The sequence below is a fragment of the Siniperca chuatsi genome, linkage group LG8, assembly GCF_020085105.1.
Source record: "Siniperca chuatsi isolate FFG_IHB_CAS linkage group LG8, ASM2008510v1, whole genome shotgun sequence".
Lineage (NCBI taxonomy): Eukaryota > Metazoa > Chordata > Actinopteri > Centrarchiformes > Sinipercidae > Siniperca > Siniperca chuatsi.
This window is the reverse complement of record NC_058049.1, coordinates 15,783,218-15,805,287: the sequence shown is the minus strand read 5'-3', so window position 1 is coordinate 15,805,287 and position 22,070 is coordinate 15,783,218. Positions and strand designations below refer to the sequence as shown.

Sequence of the window (22,070 nt, the reverse complement as noted above, 5' to 3'; positions counted from 1 at the left end):
GGTTCATATTCTCTAAGTATAAGGTTATATCTTAATTTTATCTTTGACGATGAACAAGCATCTTTTTAACGGAATATGTCACGCTCTCGGAATATGGATTTTGACTTTATGTTCTCTGTTCTTGTGGATTGGAAATGATGTATTTTACTGAATCAAGGATGACAAAGACAATGGGATACCGAGACTGGAGATGGCTTGCTCTTTGGTGGCATCATTTCTTTCTCTTGTGGAGTACAATAGACGGACAGACTCGTTACAGCATCCCGGAAGAACTGAAACAGGGCTCTGTGGTAGGAAATGTAGCCAAAGATTTAGGTTTGGGACTATCTGAGATTTTTGACCGTAAACTGCGTGTCGCCTCGGAGGCTGGTGAGCAGTATTTCAGTGTGGATGCGGGGAAGGGCGAGCTGGTGGTGAATGACAGAATAGATAGAGAGGCTTTATGTGGACAAAGCGCCAGCTGTGTTCTACCTCTGCAAGTAGTTATCGAAGACCCGCTACAGTTACACCGAATTGAGGTTGAAATAAGAGATATTAATGACAATTCTCCACGTTTCCTTTCAAATGAATTATCTTTAAAATTAGCAGAATCAGCAGCAGTTGGCACGCGCTTTCCTTTGGAGAGCGCAACGGACCCCGACGTTGGAACAAATTCATTGAAATCATATACTCTTAGTAAAAATGAGTGTTGTTCCCTTAAGATAAAAGAAATAGAGGGTGGTAAGACCGTTCCTGAACTTGTTTTAGAAAAGCCTCTGGATCGAGAGAAAAAAGCAGTTCACAAAATATTGCTGACAGCATTAGACGGGGGGACTCCAGTAAGATCTGGAACCTCACAAATAACCATAAGCGTGCTTGACATAAATGATAATTTCCCGGTGTTTGAAAAAAATGTGTACAAAGTAACCCTGGGTGAAAAAAGTACAAATGGGGGTATTATTATAAAGCCCAAAGCAACAGATGCAGATGAAGGTTCAAATGGTGAAATTGAATTCTCATTTGGTTCTCGGACACCAGATTCTGTGTTGTCAATCTTCGATATTGACCCTTTAACAGGTGAAATCACTCTGAAAGGAGAGTTAGACTATGAAACTACCAAGTCATATGATATTGATGTAACTGCAAAAGATAAAGGCAGCCCTGAAATGGAGGGCCACTGTCGCGTGCAGGTTGATATTATTGATTTCAATGATAACGCTCCAGAAATAGTTTTCACTTCTCAGCCAAAGCCAGTACGCGAGGACGCACCCAGTGGCACCGTAGTTGCTTTGATCAGTGCGCGAGACCTTGACTCCGGGGATAACGGTAAAGTAACGTTACAACTCACCATAGGCTCTCCCTTTAATCTGAAACCCTCCTTCTCTAATAATTACGCACTGGTTACCAGTGGTGCTTTAGACCGAGAGAGTTTCTCAGAGTATAATATTGAGGTAACAGCCACTGATTCAGGCTCTCCTCCCCTCTCTAGTAAGAACATTATACCTGTCAGCATCACTGATGTGAATGACAACCCTCCTGTATTCACTCAGCCCTCCTATAATGTATATTTAAAAGAGAATGGGGTACCAGGGTCTATACTGTACTCAGTATCAGCATCTGACCTGGATTTTGGTGAAAACGCCAAAATCTCTTACTCTATACTGGACTCTAAAGTGCAGGACGTGTTTGTCTCGTCTTATGTTTACATTAACTCAGATAACGGCAGCATCTACAGCATGCACTCGTTTGACTATGAGAAACTGAAGGTGTTTCAGATTCAGGTTCAGGCAAAGGACCAGGGCTCTCCGTCTCTCAGCAGCAACGCCACTGTCCACGTGTTTATCCTGGACCAGAACGACAATGCCCCCGCTGTTATTTACCCTCCTCCGCTGCCCTGGGCTCCTCTCTCATCAGAGGATGCCCGCTCCGCTAAAGCGGGTCACCTGGTCACTAAGGTGACGGCCGTGGACGCTGACTCGGGCCATAACGCCTGGATCTCCTACAGACTGGCGGAGGCCACAGACGCCTCTCTGTTCACCGTCAATCTGTACACAGGGGAGGTGAGGACTAAACGCGCTGCGTCCGAGCAGGACGACTCCTCTCAGAGGCTGCTTATAGAGATCAAGGACGACGGGGAACCGGTCCAGTCCGCCACCGTCACGGTGTCCATCCTGCTGGAGGACGGCCTCCATGAGCCCATCTTAGACCTCCGACAGAAAGCGGCCGAGCCCAGCAAGAAAACTGGGAGAATCACCCTTTATTTGATCCTCTCTCTGGCCTCGGTGTCCGTGCTGTCTCTGCTGACTTTTCTCATCTTAGCGGTTAAATGCATCAGGAACAGCAGAAGCAGCGGTAGTTGCTGCATGAGACGGACCGACTGTGATGATTACAAGAACCCCAACAGAAACCTGCAGATTCAGCTCAACACCGATGGACCTATAAAGTACGTGGAGGTCCTGGGAGGAGACATGTTGTCTCAGAGTCAGTCCTTCAGGTCCTGTATGTCTCCGATGTCAGAGTACAGTGATTTCACGTTGATTAAACCCAGCAGCACCACCGACTTTAAGGAGGTGATCAGTGTCCTGGATGCGTCTTTACCCGACAGCACCTGGACTTTTGAGAGCCAGCAGGTGAGCAGAAAACAACAAGGCATCGTGTGATATTTTATCTATAAATGTGGGCTAAACAGAATTCCCCCAATTCTGTTTTGTTTTTATTCTTTTTTTTATATTCAGGAGCAAAACGCGTATTTCCTGTATTTCTTTGCTTGGGTGTGCTGTGTGTACTGTTTCTCTGTAATGGAAACCAAATCGCACAAACTCAGTATAAACTGAAGTTTTTTATGGCTAGCCTAGTCAGCACTAGGGTTGTGATTTCTGCTTATGAGCTACGTGACAAAGCACATTTTATTTTTGCGATAGGCCTATATTTTAATCACTTTAGCATGTCATATATTATGCTGAGGTAAAAGTAATACTTTGGTTATGCTAATATGCTATAATAAAATAACGTGATATTTTATTTCAGTGAATGAATATATAATACCTTAGCTAAAACATATTATCAATTTCACGATGCATTTCTTTATGTAAAAAAAACTTCAATTTAAATGTTGAATTTAAAGGATATTAGGGTTTCATCACTATTTTTCTGCCCAACCTTCTTTCATTGGCCAATTTAAACATTCTTTTGTATTGTTTGCAACAATGATACTTTATTATAGCTTTTTCTTCTAGAACAAAATCATTTTGCTCTCAAATTTTGGCTACATGGCCTGTATCTTCGAATTGTCCGCTGCGTGGCATTTCTATAGTTTCCATATACTTTAAAATATTTTTAGAACGCCTTAACTTTATAATGAAGTCCCATTTAAACTTTCCTTTGACGTAGACTTTGAGTAGGGGGAAAACCAGTTTGGAAACCATGCCCCCCTGCGGATACAAATAGCATTGCTATAAATAACAGCTGCTTTATAATCTGTTTAAACGGTGTTTTGACTATGAGGAGTTCTCATTGAGAGCACGTGACTGAATTGTTCAACGGTATAACAATAAGATAACATCTATCCTCCATATATAGTTTTTCTTGGATTATGAAAGATTGCTTGTATTCCTCCTTCTGTTATTCAGCTTTCATTGTCCTCTCAAACCTTCAAAATGAGAATTAAGTTGATACTTGCCTGTCAGTGGAAGTGGAGTCACTGAACAGTTTTCACTCTGTGTGTGTGTGAGCTGTGTGTCAGAGCTGGTCCAGCCCCGTCTCCCAATGAGAGGAAAGGCCTCTGTGGCCTCTCCCCGCCCACGATGGCAGTGAGGCGGAGGAGAAAGAGCAGAGAGTTTCACTGGAGGCAGAAAATACTTTGATTTTCCTCCTCGTTTTCTCTTAAAAGACGGCCGTCATGATCACATCAAAACTTCCCATCGCTCTATTTTTAAAACGGAAATGTTTACCATCAAGCCTGGCAGCCTCGTTTTAACATTACTATGGATACGTTACGGTGAAAGAAGAAATTAAAAACTTTCCCATTCTCCGATCCTCGGAGCGCAGCACAATGGACTCCAGACAGAGGAAGCGCTCCGGAGGAGGGAGGCTGTGGAGGCTCTGCTTTTATCTAGCTTGCCTCTCCTGTGCGTCCGCTCAGCTCAGCTATTCTGTATCGGAGGAACTAAGCCCGGGCTCTGTCGTTGGGAATGTCGCTAAAGATTTGGGCCTCACTGCTCAGCGGATTGTTCAGAGGAGGTTGCGGGTTGTCTCGGAATCCACAACGCAGTATTTTGAGGTAAAGCAGGAGACCGGCGATTTGATTATTAAACAAACAATTGACAGAGAGCACATGTGCGAATTAAGCTCAGCATGTTCACTACACCTTCAAATACTTTTGGAGAATCCTTTAGACATTCATCGCGTCGTGGTGGACATTCTGGATGTGAATGACAATGCACCGCAGTTTTCAACCAGCAACATTTCTTTGGAGATATCAGAGGCGGCCGCGCCGGGCACAAGGTTCCGTTTGGAGAGCGCACACGACCCAGATGTGGGGACCAACTCGTTACGCACTTACTATCTCGCAGCAAATGACTTCTTTATTTTGAATGTGGAAACTAAAAGTGACGGCAGCAAGTTTCCAGAGCTAGTGGTGAATAAACCTTTGGACAGGGAGACGCAGGCCTCGTTTCGCCTGTTGCTCAGTGCTGTAGATGGAGGTCAGCCGGAGAAATCTGGCTCAACACTTCTGCTTATTAAAATTCTGGATGTAAATGACAATTCGCCCGTCTTTGACGAGCAGGTTAAGAAAGTTAGACTATTAGAAAATGTTGCACGGGGCACTTTAGTAACGAAATTGAACGCGACTGACTCGGATTCAAATAACAACGGAGAAATATCTTTCCTGTTTAGTAAATACACACCGGAACGCGTTCTCAGCCTTTTCAGTGTGGATTCTAAAAGCGGGGAGATTCGTGTGAAGGGCGATGTGGATTATGAGAAAGCCACTGCATACCACATCACAGTGCAGGCCAGAGATGGTGGCTCTCCTGCTATGGAGGGCTCCTGTAATGTCATAGTGGACATCATTGATGTGAATGACAACGCACCAGAGGTGACACTGACATCACTGACCAGTCCTATCAGAGAGGACTCAGCACCAGAGACTGTGATAGCGCTCATAAGTGCAAAGGACCTGGACTCTGGTGTGAATGGGGAGGTTACATTAACTGTGCAGTCAGGTTTGCCATTCAAACTTAATTCAGCTTTTGGCATGCATTACAGCCTCACCACTGCTGGAAACCTGGACCGTGAGACTGTCCCAGAGTACACAGTAGTCATCAAGGCCACTGATGCTGGTTCCCCTCCCCTTTCATCACAAACCACCTTTGTGGTGAAGCTCTCTGATGTAAATGACAACGCCCCTACCTTCTCTCAGCCTTCATACTCTGTGGACATCCCAGAGAACAATCCTCCCAGTGCCCCCATCGCTGCTGTTTCAGCCACTGACCCAGACCTAGGTGACAATGCTCGCATCTCCTACTCCATCTTTCCCAGCATGGTCCAGGGCTCACCCATTTCATCTTATGTCTACATTAATCCAGAGAGTGGTCACATTTACAGCATGCGCTCTCTGGATCATGAACAGCTTAACGCTTTCCGTATTGAGGTGCAGGCCCGGGATTCTGGGGTGCCCACACGGACAGCCAACATCACTGTGCATGTCTTTGTGGTGGATGTGAATGACAATGCACCAGTGATTGTACACCCCTCCTTCCCAAAAGACCAAAGATTACAGCTCACTGTGCCCCCATCTGCTGTCCCGGGGCACCTCATAAACAAACTTGTAGGGGTGGATGCAGACAGTGGGCACAATGCATGGTTGTTTTACTCCATCGCCCCTGGACCATATACTGGCTTGTTCCGTATCGGGGCACACACCGGTGAGCTCCGCACAGCCCACAAGTGGGCAGAGGAGGAAGCAGGCTCGACTTATGACATTGTGATCATCATTCAGGACAATGGTGACCCACCAAAGTCCAGTTCTGTGAACATTACAGTAACTGTGGATGAGACGAGCACAGCCAACGATGCTCCAGCCAGCCCTCGCCACACACCCTTTTATCACCGCACTGGGATGTCAGATATCACCCTGTACCTCATCATCTCTCTAGCTTGTGTATCAGCTGTGTCCTTCATCACCTTTGTCATCCTCATGGTACGCTGCCTAAGGCACCGTGGCCCAGGGCTAGGAGACTCTGATTGCTGCTGCTACGGTCGCCACAGGTCCAGCCGCTACCATCAGAGGCCAAGCAAGGACCTGCACCTGCAGCTCAATACTGATGGACCCATACGCTACATGGAGGTTGTGGGAGGCCCCCAGGAGCCGCACACACGCACCTACAGGCCATGCTATTCCACCTTATCCAGCCGGAGTGACTTTGTATTTATGAAGACACCCATGCTGAGTCACAACAACACACTCAACATGACACTCAGCAGGAAGCACCTTATGAACTCAGCCAGTGAGGTGAGGGATTAAGTGGGGGAGCAAGCATGGCATTGGTGGGATATGCCATGGTAGGATAAGACCAATACAGGTGTTTCAGTATCTATAGACAGGTTTGAGAAATGCATTAAGTATCTCAAGAAATATTTTTCACATGCAGTTTTGATATTGTAATGGTATATATGTATACAATGAATGGCTTAAAATCATGCCAACCGTTTTAATGCTTTGACTCTCGACAGTCTTGTGCAAACCTAGATCTCCTCAGTCATGTAGCTCCGCAGTATTTTATCTGAAACCCCACTTGTTTTAGCAGGAGGACCTCTCTCTCTCTCTCTCTCTCTCTCTCTCTCTCTCTCTCTCTCTCTCTCTCTCTCTCTCTCTCTCTCTCTCTCTCTCTCTCTCTCTCTCTCTCTCTCTCTCTCTCTCTCTCTCTCTCTCTCTCTCTCTCTCTACATAGTGAAAAGGCTCTTTGAGCTTTGTTGTCCTACCAGATAGGTTTGGACAGAGTGAAAAGCAGCTTAATATTTAATATGACTCCAGGCTAGGAAATGTGGTTACTATCTCTAACTAAACTCACAGAGAGGAACTGTTCTTCGTGGATAAGAATGATACAGATAAAGGCAAAGTCAGGCAGAAAGAAGTTAGGTGGAGATAGGCAAAGGAAGGGGAAAGAGAGAAACATAAGTGCCCCTAACAGATGGAGAGGAGATAAACAGATGAAAATAGGTCCTGCAGTGTTGGCTCAGTGGAATGGCTGAGAGACAGAGGGGGACAGGATGACAGAGGGAGAGATGGGGGGTGAAGGAGAGGAAAAGGGCCAAGGAAAGAAATGGTAAGAGGGGTGTGGGGAAAGAGTCAAAGAATAAAGCAGTAGCTGAAAAACAGGAATTCATGGGGTCAGTGGCCTGACCCCTGACTTCCTGTTGTCCTCTGAACTTTTTGTGATTGGTTCCAGGACTCAGCATCACATGAGTGAGGGTGTGTGAGTTCTGTGCAGACATTTCTAAGGAAAGCTAGCCAGATAATATTCACATGCATAAGACAGAGACAACCCTTTTAGTGTTTTGATGCAAAGGAAGCACTGTCAGGGATAGAAAATGGCTGACAGTGCTCTCACCAGGATGATTAATTTTAGGAGATCTCAATGGGGGAAAAAAGCATGAGGTTTTTTCACTCTGTCTTCCTCAGTCTGTTCATCCTCAGGGTTTATCCTTAGTCATGTCATGTTTAATGTAGAGTTGCTGATTGAAGGTCATTATAGTTGCTGTGGTAATTTGGTGATAACTATTTCTTCTCCACACAACAGGATGTTTACCCTAGTGTCTGTTTGATATCCATAAGATTCTCAGGTTTCTCATGAGTCTGTATTACATAGACAGAGAGAGACTGTGCTGAATTGGGTTGTCCCTGAGGTCAGCAGGGTACCATCTGTCTCCCTGCTCTAGTGACACGTGTGCAATGAGGACAACAGAGGAAAAGAGAGACAGAAAAAGGGAAAGGAAGCATGGCGTTATGCACTTGTGCCACAGATGGCACAGGCTATAATGGCTTTAGAGCAGCAGCCATCACTGTGGGTGTTTATATGCTTGCGTGTGAAATTGTTTGTACAAAGCATCAGGCACGAGGAGCCCTCCAGTAGTGTATAATTTTAGTAGGACCCTGGGGCCTTAGTGCACGATTGTCAGTCACTTCTCACTGCCCTTCTTTGAATCCTCTATTAATTTGTAGTGTGTTGTTTTGGCACACTCTATTTAACAGTGTGCTAACACAGAAAGTTTGGGGGGAAATTGTATTGAAGATTTTTTTCCCTGAAACATTGGTAAATAAATTAAAAGGTTTATTTCCTTCCAATTGGCCTGCAATATATAAATCTTTGCATTAAAAGAGAAATAGTCCCATGATGAAGGGAGCTTTCTGGCTCAGTGGACAAAAATGCCATGTAATCCTGATGTCATGAGTTTGACTCACTTACTAAATTGTCTGTTAACACTTGTCTCTTCCATCTTTGCAATTATTCCCCTCTCTATACTTCTAAAATAATAGATTTAAAGCAGGAAATTAATATTCACTTGACCATGTGTTTTTTCAGTCTTTGAGTCTGTGGGAGTTTATAAGGTTTGACACGTGCACTGAGTTAGGCAGAGTGTTTTGTAAATATACTTTTTTTATGGATGATAAAGCTGTACATGCAACAAACTGGCTCATGCGGTTCAGGAAAACTGTCCTCGAGGGTTTGGTCAGTTGAGTCATGATGTTTGTTTAAGGGAGAGGAATATTAAAATCAAGCACGACACCTGTGCTTTTACACTGTAATCGATCCAGCATTTTAGGGGTTACATATCCTATTTTTCTGTATATTTTTAGATTTCTACTGGCGTAATTATTGCTTAGCATTAAAGAACACTGTCTCTGGAAACAATGTAAGACAGCTGGGATGAGTGAATGTATGCCTGTGTTCTGAGGGTTATATGGTGTGGTGTGTATGTGTGTGTACACTGAAGGTTATCAGAGCAACAGAGCAGACACAACTTCCTCTTTTCAGACACAGGCACTAGCTGCAGTCCAGCCACAGTTTTTTTTAACACCAATACAATTTGTATTCGTGTTAGGAAACTTTTTCACCACTGTCAGAGAGTGAGAAAGGGATGAGATGACATTGTTTTTCTTTTGTACACCAGGATAAATCTTTGTGTATCATGATAGAGAAGTGGTTAACCGGTAAACCAGATGTTTTAGCCAAGTTCACATTCACATGCTTTCAAACATGCTGGATGAAGTCCAGATGTGCCCATGCGCTGATCAGTCCAGTTTATACCCCTTGATGAATCCAGCTCACATAATCTCACATAATGAATATCCATCTCATCTCTTAAAATGACTGACAGACATTGTGTTGCACTAGCTACTCAGTCAGGTAGTAATTCACCTGGGGAGCCCTCAAAGCTCTTTGGCTCAAATTAAAAATGTAAGGGAAGCAGACTGACAGTGTTTAAAGTTTCCAGGCTGGTATGAAGGTATTTCTATTGGATGGAATTCAGGCCCACAGAACTTTAATCCCTTCATCTCTCTCCATTGGCCTAGTCTCCCTGAGTAGTCTATTTGACCATCACTCTCTATCTCCTGCCTTTAAATTTAACTTCCACTCTGAAAAAGTCCTGTGCATTTTGAATATCTTTGTCTCATCTATCTTAATGGATCAACTTACTTCAGAGACAATATAACCAAAAAAAAAAACAAGCACTTCTAAAGATGCTCAGATAATTGTAGCTAAAGTCAATTAGATTTTGATCCCTGCCTGCATGCCATTAAACCTGGCTTGAGATTTGTTTTCCCTGGCATCTGTTGTTGTCTAAACCATCTTAATTTAGTCTGTGGTTCGGTTGAGTGAAAAGTTCCTCAGTTTGACTTTCTTCTTGAGCAGAAGAGAATTGCATTGTACTGTCTCCTAGTGATGTGTATGTGCAGCCAAGCTGTCAATAATGAAGTATACAGAATAACAGTGCACAAGGTGTTTACCTTAAGCACAGCACAGAGTCTGTTACCCTTTATTCTACATGCCTGTAGTGGGGTCTGACCTTGGAAATGACAACCGTGTGTCTGTGAGCGGTTGTGTGGTGAGAACGAGTCACACAGCTGGAATGCTGGGCCTCTCTGTGGATGTTTGCCTCCACTCAGTGCGGATCTTTTTCTCTCCCTACCAAAGCTCAGATAGACTTGTGTGCCCACGCACATATACTCATCGTCCATTTTTAGATAAACATCGACCACGCTCGGTTCTGAAGGAGGGTGAGAGTTCAGCTATGCCCTCCTCTTCTCATCCACTATGGTTTTAAGTTGTAATAATGACGACTTGTGAGTTCTGGCGTCGCAGTTTGTTATGAGGACATAACCAAGCAGACTTGTCTTCTCTTTATCTGACTCTATCTTCCTTTTCCTTAGTGCTGAAGACTCGACTGATAGTGCTGAGTGACCACCAAGGTGAAACAGGCCCTTTTGTAGACAACACTGAAATTGAATCCACTGACAAATTGGATTATTATTATTGAACAAACACTGATTGTCATTCACACTCCCTCTCACCCTGTAGTGTCCTTCACAGGTCTTTAGTAGACCAGACACTATAGCACAATCCCTTCTTTCACTCCTCCATGTAAGTTGCTGTTGATCTTCTCTGCAATTCTCTTTTTGTGCAGTCAATTGTTTTGTCTGGGATACTGAACACTATTCCCCATTTCACTTGTTTCAACAACCCGTGTTTCCTTTTCTGTTCTTTTTGTGCATTCAATAAGTCACTGGTGCATCTGTTCCTTATTTACCTGTATTTACTTACCTCTAGTCATGATAGTCACCAGTTTATCCTGCAGTACTGTTTGTTTTGTGTAGGTATTTCTTTTCTCTCCTGCTCTCTTGCTTCATTCCATCATTCCATTGGGTAGAACAGCTCTTTTAATAATGCAACACATCATCCTGCCGGCCTCTCTCTAGAGCGCTCTTGTGTCGATTAGGCAGCAGAATCTGGAGCTGAGCCAAGGGTCTATTCACCGCATCACTGCACAACAAGAGGGAGAGGGAAAGAGCCAGAGAGATGGAAAAGACATAGTGGCATGGCCAGTGAGGTAGAGATGGACAAGAGTGCAATGGGCTTGAAGACATTTATAGAGAGTAGCAGGGACATACAGAGATGAAAGAGGCTTTTATCACTGTTGAGGCACCATCGTAGCCTTATGTCCATGAGGTCTTGGTATCAAAATAACAAACATTATCTTCAAAGGACTATCTCTGCCCACTGCATCTATTAAAAAGATTTTTTATGAGATATGTGTCCATCAAAAAGTTTTAGTAAGTCACAGTCATGAGGGAATGTCATAGTTTTGTTTTGCCTGATCTGTTAAATTCTGTATTTTAGATTGATCTTTGTGTGGTCATCCACTGGGAAACTCCTTTTTAGATGAGAGTCCTTTGGACGTCTGATTCATCTTCTGGCTGCATTGGTGCATTTTGAGGGCTTATTACACCATTTTAAAGCTCATTGCTCAGTTATCTGATCATGTAGTTCTTACTTGGCCATTATCTGCCTTTAGTTTAATTCTGAGTCCCATTTCTATAAGCAAAGCCCCAGTTTGTGTGTTTGTTTGTTTGTTTGTCTGTGTGCTCCTCTGCAGCATTTTATGCTCCACAGCTTTTGGAACAACATGGATGCCTGACCATACAGATATTTGTTGCCATCTGTAATACGTTGTTGAGCCTCACTGAAAAACTAGGTTTTCTAAATCACAGACAGACACACAGACATACACAATCACACACAAATGTGTCAGCCACAAAGCAACATCTTTTGAACCAAAAGTTACACCTCAGAAACATCTCACTGTTGTTGAAATGAAACATGCAATTCATGTTGCATCTTCTGTTCTCTTTACAGCAAAAGCCCCCCAACAATGACTGGCGCTTCACACAGGGACAGAGACCCGGACCTAGCGGGTGAGTAAACTGAGACGCACACACACACAATGATAAAATGCCCAGAAATGTCAAGGACATGTTGTTGTGCTGCACAAGGACGAGCTAAAGGCAGACGGAGTGATGAAGGATGAGGAATAAAAAAAGAGGGGGATGGTAGTGAGTGCTGTAAATATAAGAACTGGCTGCTTGCAGGGTGCTGACTGTAAAGTACTAATCACATCAAAGTCACAATGCACCCATCTGAATCTGACTTTAAACTACATTCTAGTGATGAAGTAATTTATGGTTGCATTTTACTGCATGATTCTGCTCAGTGAATTCAGATTCTTGATTTATACTCCTGAATGAGCATCTCTGCCTGGTTCCAGGCTGCTTTATAAAATGGCTGCCGCAGCTTCCACTCCCCCGCCCCCTCCCTCTCCTGTTCCTCTCCTCTCTGCGCTCTCTGAGCCTGTGCGCCATCACTCAGTACTACTGATGAGGGACGGTGACCAGAGCTAGTGGGGGGATGGGACAGTGTATGTATCCTTCTTATCTCTTCATTTTCTGCCATCTGAGAGGTCGTACTGACTGGTTACTTGAAATTTCATTTTTGACACTAGCGACTCGCCTATTAAATGACAAAAGATGAATTGTGTTTCTTTATTTCAGTTGTGTGTTTTAGTGAGCGTGTGTGTTGATGGTTGATTATTGCTATTTGCCCATATTGTGTGGGCTAAAATGGAGTGCATGCAGTAACAGTTTTTAAAACAGTGATTACACAACACATTCTATGAGTCAAGGCTTCTCCCTGAAACATACCAGCTGGGGCAGAAAGCGCTGTTGAGCCAAGTCAGGAAAATGTTAGACACACACAAACACAGGCCACTGACATTATAGAATACCACTGGGATTATTATGGATACATTGGACATAATTCATGTTAGTGGTGGAGAAAAAGAAAACGTCCCATCTCTGGTATTTTGAATGGATGTGACAGACTCGACATATTTTCCACTGAGATCTAGAGCACAATATCTCAGCATTTTCCCTTTTTCTTACACTAACTCCAGCTTTCAGTCAAATATACTATGATTCTTTCAGACTGTATAACTTGTTGTGTTTTTAGTCCCCACATGCCATACGGTACACACATACGATGGACGCCGAAGAGTGGGACAAGGTACTAATTTAGACGTAGATACTATATGATCACTTTCTGTCCTTAGCAGCTGATCAGTGTTCAGTTTTGTCAATTCACTGTTCGGTGGAAGAAGGACCTGATCACACATCAGCTGATAAGGGTCGAGAGTGGCTAAAGTCTTTTAGGTAGTGCACTGCAGTTGAGTGCTGTGCTGTGTGTAGATGTACCTAACCCATAGCTTCTGTTAATCTCCCTAAAAGTTTGATGGGGTTTGTTGATCGATGTGCATAGGCCACAATGCCTGCTGTGGCGTAGAAAGGATTGTGACACTTTTGAGTTTGCGTGCAGTGTTTTGTAGATTTGTTATGCCTTGTATGTGTGCTATATTATAGTCATTTTAGTCTGAGAGCTCGTTTTCTCTCTTGGCTTAAGACTGGCTTACCATACAGTGTTGCCTTTGATGTGTGTCTGTGATGGTTGTAGCTCAACATCACCACTTTTTCATGTGATATATCCACTGAACAACTACAAGAAAGAGACAATGCAGACAGCTATCTCATGATTGATTTCTTTAAAACGCCTGTTAGAGGTTAAAACGTTCCTCAATGAAGTAAACAGCTCTCCACATAAAACTCTCGAGGTCAACATGCAGATGAGACAGGTTGCAGAGGAAAAACGATAGCTCTGTCTGGCCAACTAATGACATCCCTCTTGCCCACAGGAAGTGATAATCCTGACCACAGGAAGTGCTTAACGCAACCACAGGATGTGATAAGTACAGAGAGATGCTAATTTAGCACAAATGAAGCATTCCCTTTTATCTTAAGTGGTGTGAAGAGGCACAAAATGGCTGCCCTGCCTATACTGACTGTGCCTGTTTCTCATTGGCTGCCTGGCACAGGACATACATGTTTCTCTCCCTCAGTCTCTCTCTCTGGCACTGAACTGAAAACCACTTCAGAGTTTTGGCAGTGAGATCTGGCAACCTGCTCTTAAACAAATCCCTGTTTTTATGTTAGAATTCCTTCTCCACTTTTTCCCTCGTTGTGTCCTTTACTTTCTTTTGATTCCATGGAGCAGAGCAATTTGAGAGTTTTTTTTTTCTTGGTTTTAAATAGAAAGGAGAGTGTTCCTCTGAATATCCCATGTATTTAACACACTATCTATATACATACAGTTCTGCTTTCCTCATTTATTACTACAGCCTATATTTGTCATAAAGTAGAAACTGAAACCTTGGTGTCCTCTTTATCCCTGATATGTCATTTACTGTCCTCTTTGGAGCCGTATACTCCACCAGAACCTTTTACACATGTCCCTGTGGGCTAATGAACCACTAAATGCCCTCAGGTGGTTTGTTATTACCCCAAAACAGTCAAATAACCAATGTAATGCACATGCAGGCACAGAATTTCAGGAGGTTGAAAGAGTAGCTAAAACCATATATATTGTTTTTGCTCTGGAACAACTCAGCAGCATCCATAATGGTTTTATAGGGCTTTATGTGACTTCTGCTGGTCTTCTTATGAAGTGAAGTGGCATTATTAGGTTTTTTTTTCTGACAGTGTAGCATGAATATAACATACTGCAGTTTTGTTGGCAAACAAAACCACCAACCCAAAGATGGTTTATTAGCACTTTGGGAACAGGAACCAGGATTAAAGCATTGCGATCTAGTTGGCAGTCATACAGCCCGTGTTGGTGTGTCACAAGTGTGGGAATGGAAATAAGTAGGTGAGCATAATAGATCGCAGGTCTGCTTTCTCCTCTGTTGCCCCCACATGCAAATTGTAGACTTTAAATAAACAAGCCTTTGAAGGTGAAGTTTGCCCAGATGGAAATGTTCAGTGCTCACTGAGCGCTGCATGTGTGACTATGCAGACAGCTATTTCCTTTAAAAAGGTGGGATCATTAAATATTAAATCAGATTTACTAGACAGCGCAGTGCTCATGGTCATACTGGCGAGAGAGTGAATGTTGTACCATGTTTACTGTGTGTGAATGCGTGAACACGCTTGCTACTGTGTGTCTGTGTGCAGACACATTTGTACATGCCTTAACAAGAGTGTGTTTAAGAGTGCGCATTTGTTTGAAACACACCCTGTTTTGTAAACTATACATCCCTTCCTGTTATCCTTGCTGAGTTCTCCTCAGGTTGTGTACCTCGCCGTCAGCTGCTTTGCCTTTACATCATAAACCACCAACTGTCAAACCAGTGACACACACACACACACACACACACAGGAGAGGATGAACCACCAGTTGTTTACAGTTGTTCTTTCCTCGTTTTCGCCACAGGGCAACTGGAGGACCTGAGGTTGCCATGGGAACTGGCCCCTGGCCCCAGCCCCCGACTGAGGCTGAGCAGCTCCAGGCCCTGATGGCTGCAGCTAACGGTGAGTCCTATACCTCCTCATCTTTTTCCTCCCTTCTATTATTCATCTTCTCTTCTCCAAAACAGTTTCTTTCTCTTCACAAGCTTAGCGAGGGTGCGTGGGAAGGGGTGGTTTATTTAGGTTCCTGTTTGGTTGGAGGGCAACTAACCAGACTCGCTCATTGATATAGCTCTATGTGTCCACATTGATGTTTCCATACAGTGGTTGTGTGCTAATAAGCATCCAGAGGAAGCCTCAGATGATATTCACACAGTGGACATGACTACCTGCAGTTCCTCAGATAAACAGTACAAGGTTGTGTTGAATTAAATAACATAACAGAGATGCATGTTTTCACTGTACACACTGATCACGTGCACAGTGTTTTATTATAAGCAGAAGGCTATAGAGCTACATGAACAGTTATGTAATATACAACCTTCGGGCTCATGCATAACCAAAGATTCCCATATTGCACAACATACCCTCCTTCTACTGTCCTATTTCTCTGTTCCTGCAGTGACTGAGGGGACACACACAGTGATTCATCTTTGGGCTGTTACTGTGGAAGCCTTAGTAATAACTTGGAAAAATACACATAAAATTGGCCTTGAAAAGGGACTGATCAACACTGAATATAGTGACAGTCAAACACAAAATACACAGAAATGATGGAGGGATAAACTCGACAAAGATGTATTGCCAAATGGCTTAAGTCATTGTTTCTAACGGAGTTAACCACTGATGGAGTGAGGACACTGGGACTCTGTCTTCTAACGGGGAACATATGGAGTGGTGTCCTGCATGCATCAGCACAAAGTTAGACAGGATGAACAGTTGGTGCCATCAGGAAGGAAAGAACAATGCATGTGATAAATAGTGAAGGTCGTCACTGTGTTGAGCACAACGCAGGAGCAATCAATTAACAAAGCACTGTGTGAGGGCAGAAAGAGTATAAAAAAAAAAAAAAGGTTTTCAGTTACTGCTTTGGACAGTCAGCATGATAGTTTTCTTGTGCGTATGTGTGTGTTTATATAGGCTGAGAGGAACTCCAGGGTGGAGGAGGGAGCATTTGTGTCTCTGGCTCTGCAATGCAGGGGCTGTGGGAGAATTATGAGCTGAGCAGCTACGTCATGCGCGCACACACACACTGGGAATGCATGATAGAAAACCAGAAACAGAGGAGTATGCTGGGGAGACAGTTTCATCATCCCTGTTAAAAGAAAAAACATATGCACACAATCAACCATTTTGTAACACCTCTTTCATATTTTTACTACTCATACCCCAGTTTTTAGTTTAGCTCACTGCAACCTCATGTTTTGCCTGAGCATTGGGACATATTTAAATTAAATCTAGCGTACACACATAATCTCCCTTCAATCAAGTACCTTATCTCTCATAGAAGCTTTAAAAGTAATTGGTTTAATCTCCTTTTATGACCTATTTTCATTTCACTACTTTGATATAACACTGTCATACTAAAACTTTCAAATTCTTGTTGTCTAACAAGTTTCATCCCTCTCTCCCCTCCCTCCTCACCCTTATTTCCCCACTCTGTCTCTCTTCCCCCCAGAAGTGAGCGAGGCTACAGCCACCCTGGGGCCCGGTACCATGGGTCTGAGCACCCGCTACAGCCCCCAGTTCACCCTGCAGCACGTGCCCGACTATCGCCAGAACGTCTACATCCCTGGCAGCACGGCCACCCTCACCTCCAACCCCCAGCAGCAGCAGGCCACAGCCCAGCAGGCCACCCAGCAGGCGCTGCCCCCGCCCCAAGCCTCGGCCCAGCCCGAGCCCCCCAAGGCCGCCCAGACCCCTGCCTCCAAGAAGAAGTCCACCAAGAAGGAGAAGAAGTAGAGTTGGATGGAGAGAGGTGGAGGAAAGATAAACCCGGCCTGATCTGAGGAGAAATTCAACCCCCCATACCCTCCCATTTGGTATCTTACTGCTCTGCTGTCACTCATGCTAGCCACGGTCTAAATAACGACAGCAAGTCACTTTTAATCACATGGACGATGTTGATGGTTCTTTGAAAGAGTGTTGTGAATAATCTGAATGTGCTGAGGGCTGTTACTGGTGTTGGTAACCCGTGCTGTGCTAAAGGTCTAGTATTGCTCACATAATCTTTGTCGGTGGATAATTTTGGCAGGGTATAGGGGGTTATTGTTTTTTTGCTTTTTTTTTATTTTGACAAAAATCAAATGAACATGGACAAAAAGATTCAGTGTAAGGAACCTTGCTGGGCTGACAAGGCTATACGCAGTGATGTATTCAGAGATGAAATGTTAGTGTCTTTCATGTTGGATTTATTGTGCTCTTTCCCTGAGGTGGAAAGTCAGCCATTGTAAAGTACGCTAGTTGCCATCCATTAGATTCCTATATAGGTTTAGCCTAGCAGGGTCTTAAAGCATAAGTCCTGTGGATATAAGGCTGTCGTTTGACAGGTATTACAAACTCTTCTGCATGCTCTTTAAGGTTCAAACCACATATACTAGTTTAGAGTTGCAAACTATGCATTGCAAAAGCAAAGAGGAGGACATCCTGAATCGGTTATCCTCCCTCCAATCGCAGGTCAATATAATGCACATGTAGCATTTACTTGACACAAAATGAAAATTACTTTTGTAATCATAGTTCAAAAAAAATATGACTTTAATCTCCTGATATTTTTATGAACTGAGCATGCACCCAGAGGAAGGGCTGGCAGAGGAGGGGGTGACATGGCGTTGTGTCATGGAGTCACGAGCCATGCTGTCCATGCAGGTGGTATAGCAGCAGGGACTGGCTTCTTGTATAACACCTCCAGATGTCCTGCACCCCCCCTTTCACACCCAGCTCGTGTCCTCCCCTCACTCACTATCCCATGTTGAGAGCCAAACAAAGAGAAATGCACTGTTCGTATTCTTAAAATGAGATGATGTAGGGGTAGTAATCACTTCGGTCTTTAGGAAAAGGCATAGATGTGCTAAATTTAAGTGCTTAGGCGTTTCTGGACACTAGAGTATTTCCCCTCACTATCCTGAAGTGCTGAAGAACCTTCTTGATGTGACACAAAACTTTTTTTTTGGGGAGGGGGGGTAATGATTAGATAGCATAGAGGAATTGTTTGTATAAGATATGAAGTCTTTACTTTACCGTCCATCTCTCTGTCAGGCCTCTGGCCAGATACAACTGCATGAGAAAAGGCAGCTTGCAGGCTGGGTCAGGGGGAGTGGAGTGGGTGTGATGAGGGGTACACAGACTGAGGTGGCACCATTGCATCCACCAGGAGCTTTGGAAACAACCTTGGCTCTACCCACTGAATGTACAGAGGAACCACTGTTGACCCGCCCACCCCTTAAACCTTCTCTAATGCACTGACCCAGGTAGAGGTCAACAGAACCAAGCACAGCTGTCCCTGTTGGTGAGGTGATACCACTCGAGAGCCCTTTGAACTATCCCTCCTCCATTGAGAGCAATGGGAAACTTTAGCCTCTCTACCGTTCACCTCTCCCTTCCACTCCCTGGTCCTGCGAGGCTCTTCCCCACTGTAAATAAACACAAGTCCTGTCGATGGTATGAGCCAGTTGTTTGTATAGTAGGGACAACGTCCAACATTTTCAAGTCCCTCTCCACAAGCCGTGGCTTACTACTGGAATGTGTTGCATTTTGTTTTTCAAGAAAAATAAGAAAACCACAGTTAAAAAAAATAAAAAAATAAATCAATGAATAAAGATCTGAGATGTTCTTCAACAGTTTGTGTTGCAATGTAGTAACTAAGCACCATGGAAGCCAACTAACTCTTCAGTGTAAATAAATGAATTAAAGATAACTTTAGATAAGTAAACAAAGTGACACACGTAGACTAGTTAACTTGTGATATGTGTTGCTCATATTTTTGTGTTCATTTTCTCTCTACTATCTTTTATCACCCTGTAAAGAAACAAAACAAAAAAATATGGAAATGTTTCTATCCTTCTGTAACCTCTTAATGTTCTTTTGCGGTGATTTTATCTTGTGCATTTGTGAAAGAATGCCTCTCATTCTCTTTCTGTCCATATGAACAAATGATTATAAATATTATATATGTGTAAGTCTGTCCGCTGCTGAATTAATGCTATTCTATCCTGCTGTATTATCTTTCTTATCAAATGCTTAGCCCCCACTCTATACCCCTGTGTTACTCTTATTTTTATGCTAATATTTATATTGCTGTTTTATTTTCTCTTGAACACTGACATTTCAAATAAAAAGATTCTGAAATCATTTAAGAAATACTTGTGTGTTTGATTTGTTTCATACTAATATGTGTAATTTTCCTACAGGCTACAGTTTGAGTGAGTTAACTTTGTGCATGCTGCTACTCTTAATAATTCATGACATTCACCTGTGAAAAGCATTAAATGCTGTAAGATGCAGTGTGCAATGCATTAAAAATATTTCTTGGGGATTTTTGTCTGTGTGACCCACATTCAGCAGGACTGAAGCACTACTGATGTTTACGAGGAAGCTTTGCTCTGTCCCTGGTCCATTTCAGGTGTTCTTTGGCAGATAAAAGGATGTAAAAAGACGACAACATACAAGGCTACAAAATATTATTTCCAGTGATGTGTCAGTTCAAAATAAACAGACTTTGCACCCTTTGTAACTACTGTTCCCTCATCACATGATAAAATGGAGTAATAAATTGAATACTGCCATGCTACTTCTGTTGATAAAATGATTCACAACTATATGCATCAAATCTACTAAATTATGAGTCTAATTGAGTTGTACAATATTACTGAATTGACTGGAATTACCATCTTGAAAGTCACTGCAGAAAGAAAATTATTTTAGTAAAAGCAATGTGGTATTTTATATATTTTTATATTATCTTTCATTTTGGTCGTGAAAACCTAGTAGTACCGCTTGAGCTTCCCTTACTGTTTACTTCGTGCAAGCATGTCAGCGAATTTGTCTTTATAGTGATGATTAATACAATTGATATGTTATATCATCAAAAGATGGCAAAATATATGTACATTGCCCAACACCTGACCTTATATTGTTTGATGTCTGCTATTGTCTAAATACAGAAAATAGATTAATAGTTTCCTCAATGTCTTGTTGCATTTAAAGTAAAAAAAACATGTCTTCCGTCTATTCATTCTACCTAAACAGACTGTGTCTTTCTCTAACTCATCATACTAGAGCCACATGTTCTTTAGCTTTCCTCTCAGAGATCCTGGGGCCACTACAGGGAACATGGTAGCCTGCTCAGGCTTTTTGTGCCTTTCACAAGGTCTTACACAATAACATACGTCCCTATAAATAGCCCATGGGACGTCACTATGCAAAACAAAAGGAGCAGGCTTTAGCTCACTGCTGCAGATGTTGGAGGATGGAAGGAGGGACGCAGATGATGTGAGTGTTATTCAGGCGTGACATCCCGTCTAATGCCAGCTAATGCAATTTTTCTAAGTTAAAGTTCCTGCTTGAAGATTACACATGACCAAAAGCTGTGAGACTTTTGAGAGAATACCAGAAAAAAGATCCCCATCTGCTAGTTTTCATAAATAATTTCTTCTTATTAACCATTCCTTCTTTTAGATTAAATACAATAATTTTAACTCGACAATCCAGTTACTCACACAGCAGCATTCCCACATCATACACTGCAGATTCACAAACCAAAATGGCTGACTCCTCTCACCCTGCTCTCATTGTGTTATGTAGTTGCCACGGCAACTGTCAGCCCCAGCAGCTGGATGCTTTTCTCTGTTCTCCACATCTTCATTACAGATCCATGCAGTGGCCATTATTGGTTCTGCTCAGGGCCTGGCTGTGCTGAATGACCTGCAGGAAGACAAACATATTCAGCCATTAGTCAAACCTGGCAACTCTGACAGAGACATATGCAGGAAACATGGCAGAGCGTACGAAATCCCACACACAGACACAAGTGGATGAGTCAGAGGTAATAACGCACAATATGGGTTTGTCCCAGTTTGATTTGCTGGAGATCTACAGTATGAACTTTCATTTGAGAGCTATTTTGTGTAACAATCAGAGGAAACTGAAGTATTATTCATATGGGTACAGTATGCATATACTATTATACTTTACAATAGCTTTAGAGTTACTTTATGAGTCACAGGATAACAAACATCAGCTGACAGATACTCCTGCTGTCCTCACTGTCCCCGTGTGTCACCCATTTCCCGGAGGGGAGACCCAGTAGAATGGGGAGATTGTTCTTTTATTGCCCCCTTTAGGTCCCCCATCCTATCTCGGTTAATTAAGCACATTCCCGCTAATCATACACAGAGAGATATACACAATAGACTGACACACACACACACACAGGCAAAAAAATTCAAACCAGTGATGTATATCAGGGTTGTCCAAAGAGGGAAATCGTAGCAGACTGGAATTTGACAATGGACTGCCTGTGTGAGGTAATAACATTAGTCAGACAGCCTGGACACAAGAGTGAATAACAGGCATCGTCACATCCTGAATGTGTGTACATGTAAGAAGGCATGTGGCGGCTCACAGACACACATAAACACTGTTGTCAGTCAATGAGCCAGTGGAGAAGGCTGACATTCACACACACACATTCACAAGTGTGGAAAAGCAAATTTCTTGAATATCCTCATAATCAAAT

General features: G+C 43.1%; 1 protein-coding gene across 27 annotated transcripts in view; it reads left to right on the top strand.

The window, feature by feature from the left end:
- The window catches only part of LOC122879995 (protocadherin gamma-C5-like), a 251,973-nt gene extending 232,289 nt beyond the window's left edge, over nucleotides 1–19,684 (top strand). For 10 of the 27 annotated variants that reach the window (XM_044204703.1, XM_044204698.1, XM_044204700.1 and 7 more), the window contains 4 exons: nucleotides 11,898–11,956; nucleotides 13,047–13,100; nucleotides 15,360–15,457; nucleotides 17,013–19,684. In XM_044204703.1, the coding sequence (XP_044060638.1) occupies nucleotides 11,898–11,956; nucleotides 13,047–13,100; nucleotides 15,360–15,457; nucleotides 17,013–17,296 (495 nt within the window). In that variant the 3' untranslated portion in view covers nucleotides 17,297–19,684. Of the gene's footprint in view, nucleotides 2,610–3,784; nucleotides 6,494–11,897; nucleotides 11,957–13,046; nucleotides 13,102–15,359; nucleotides 15,458–17,012 lie in introns of those variants that run through there. The other 17 variants (XM_044204709.1, XM_044204712.1, XM_044204714.1 and 14 more) reach the window with 8 other exon arrangements.
- The last annotated feature ends 2,386 nt before the right edge of the window (nucleotides 19,685–22,070 follow it).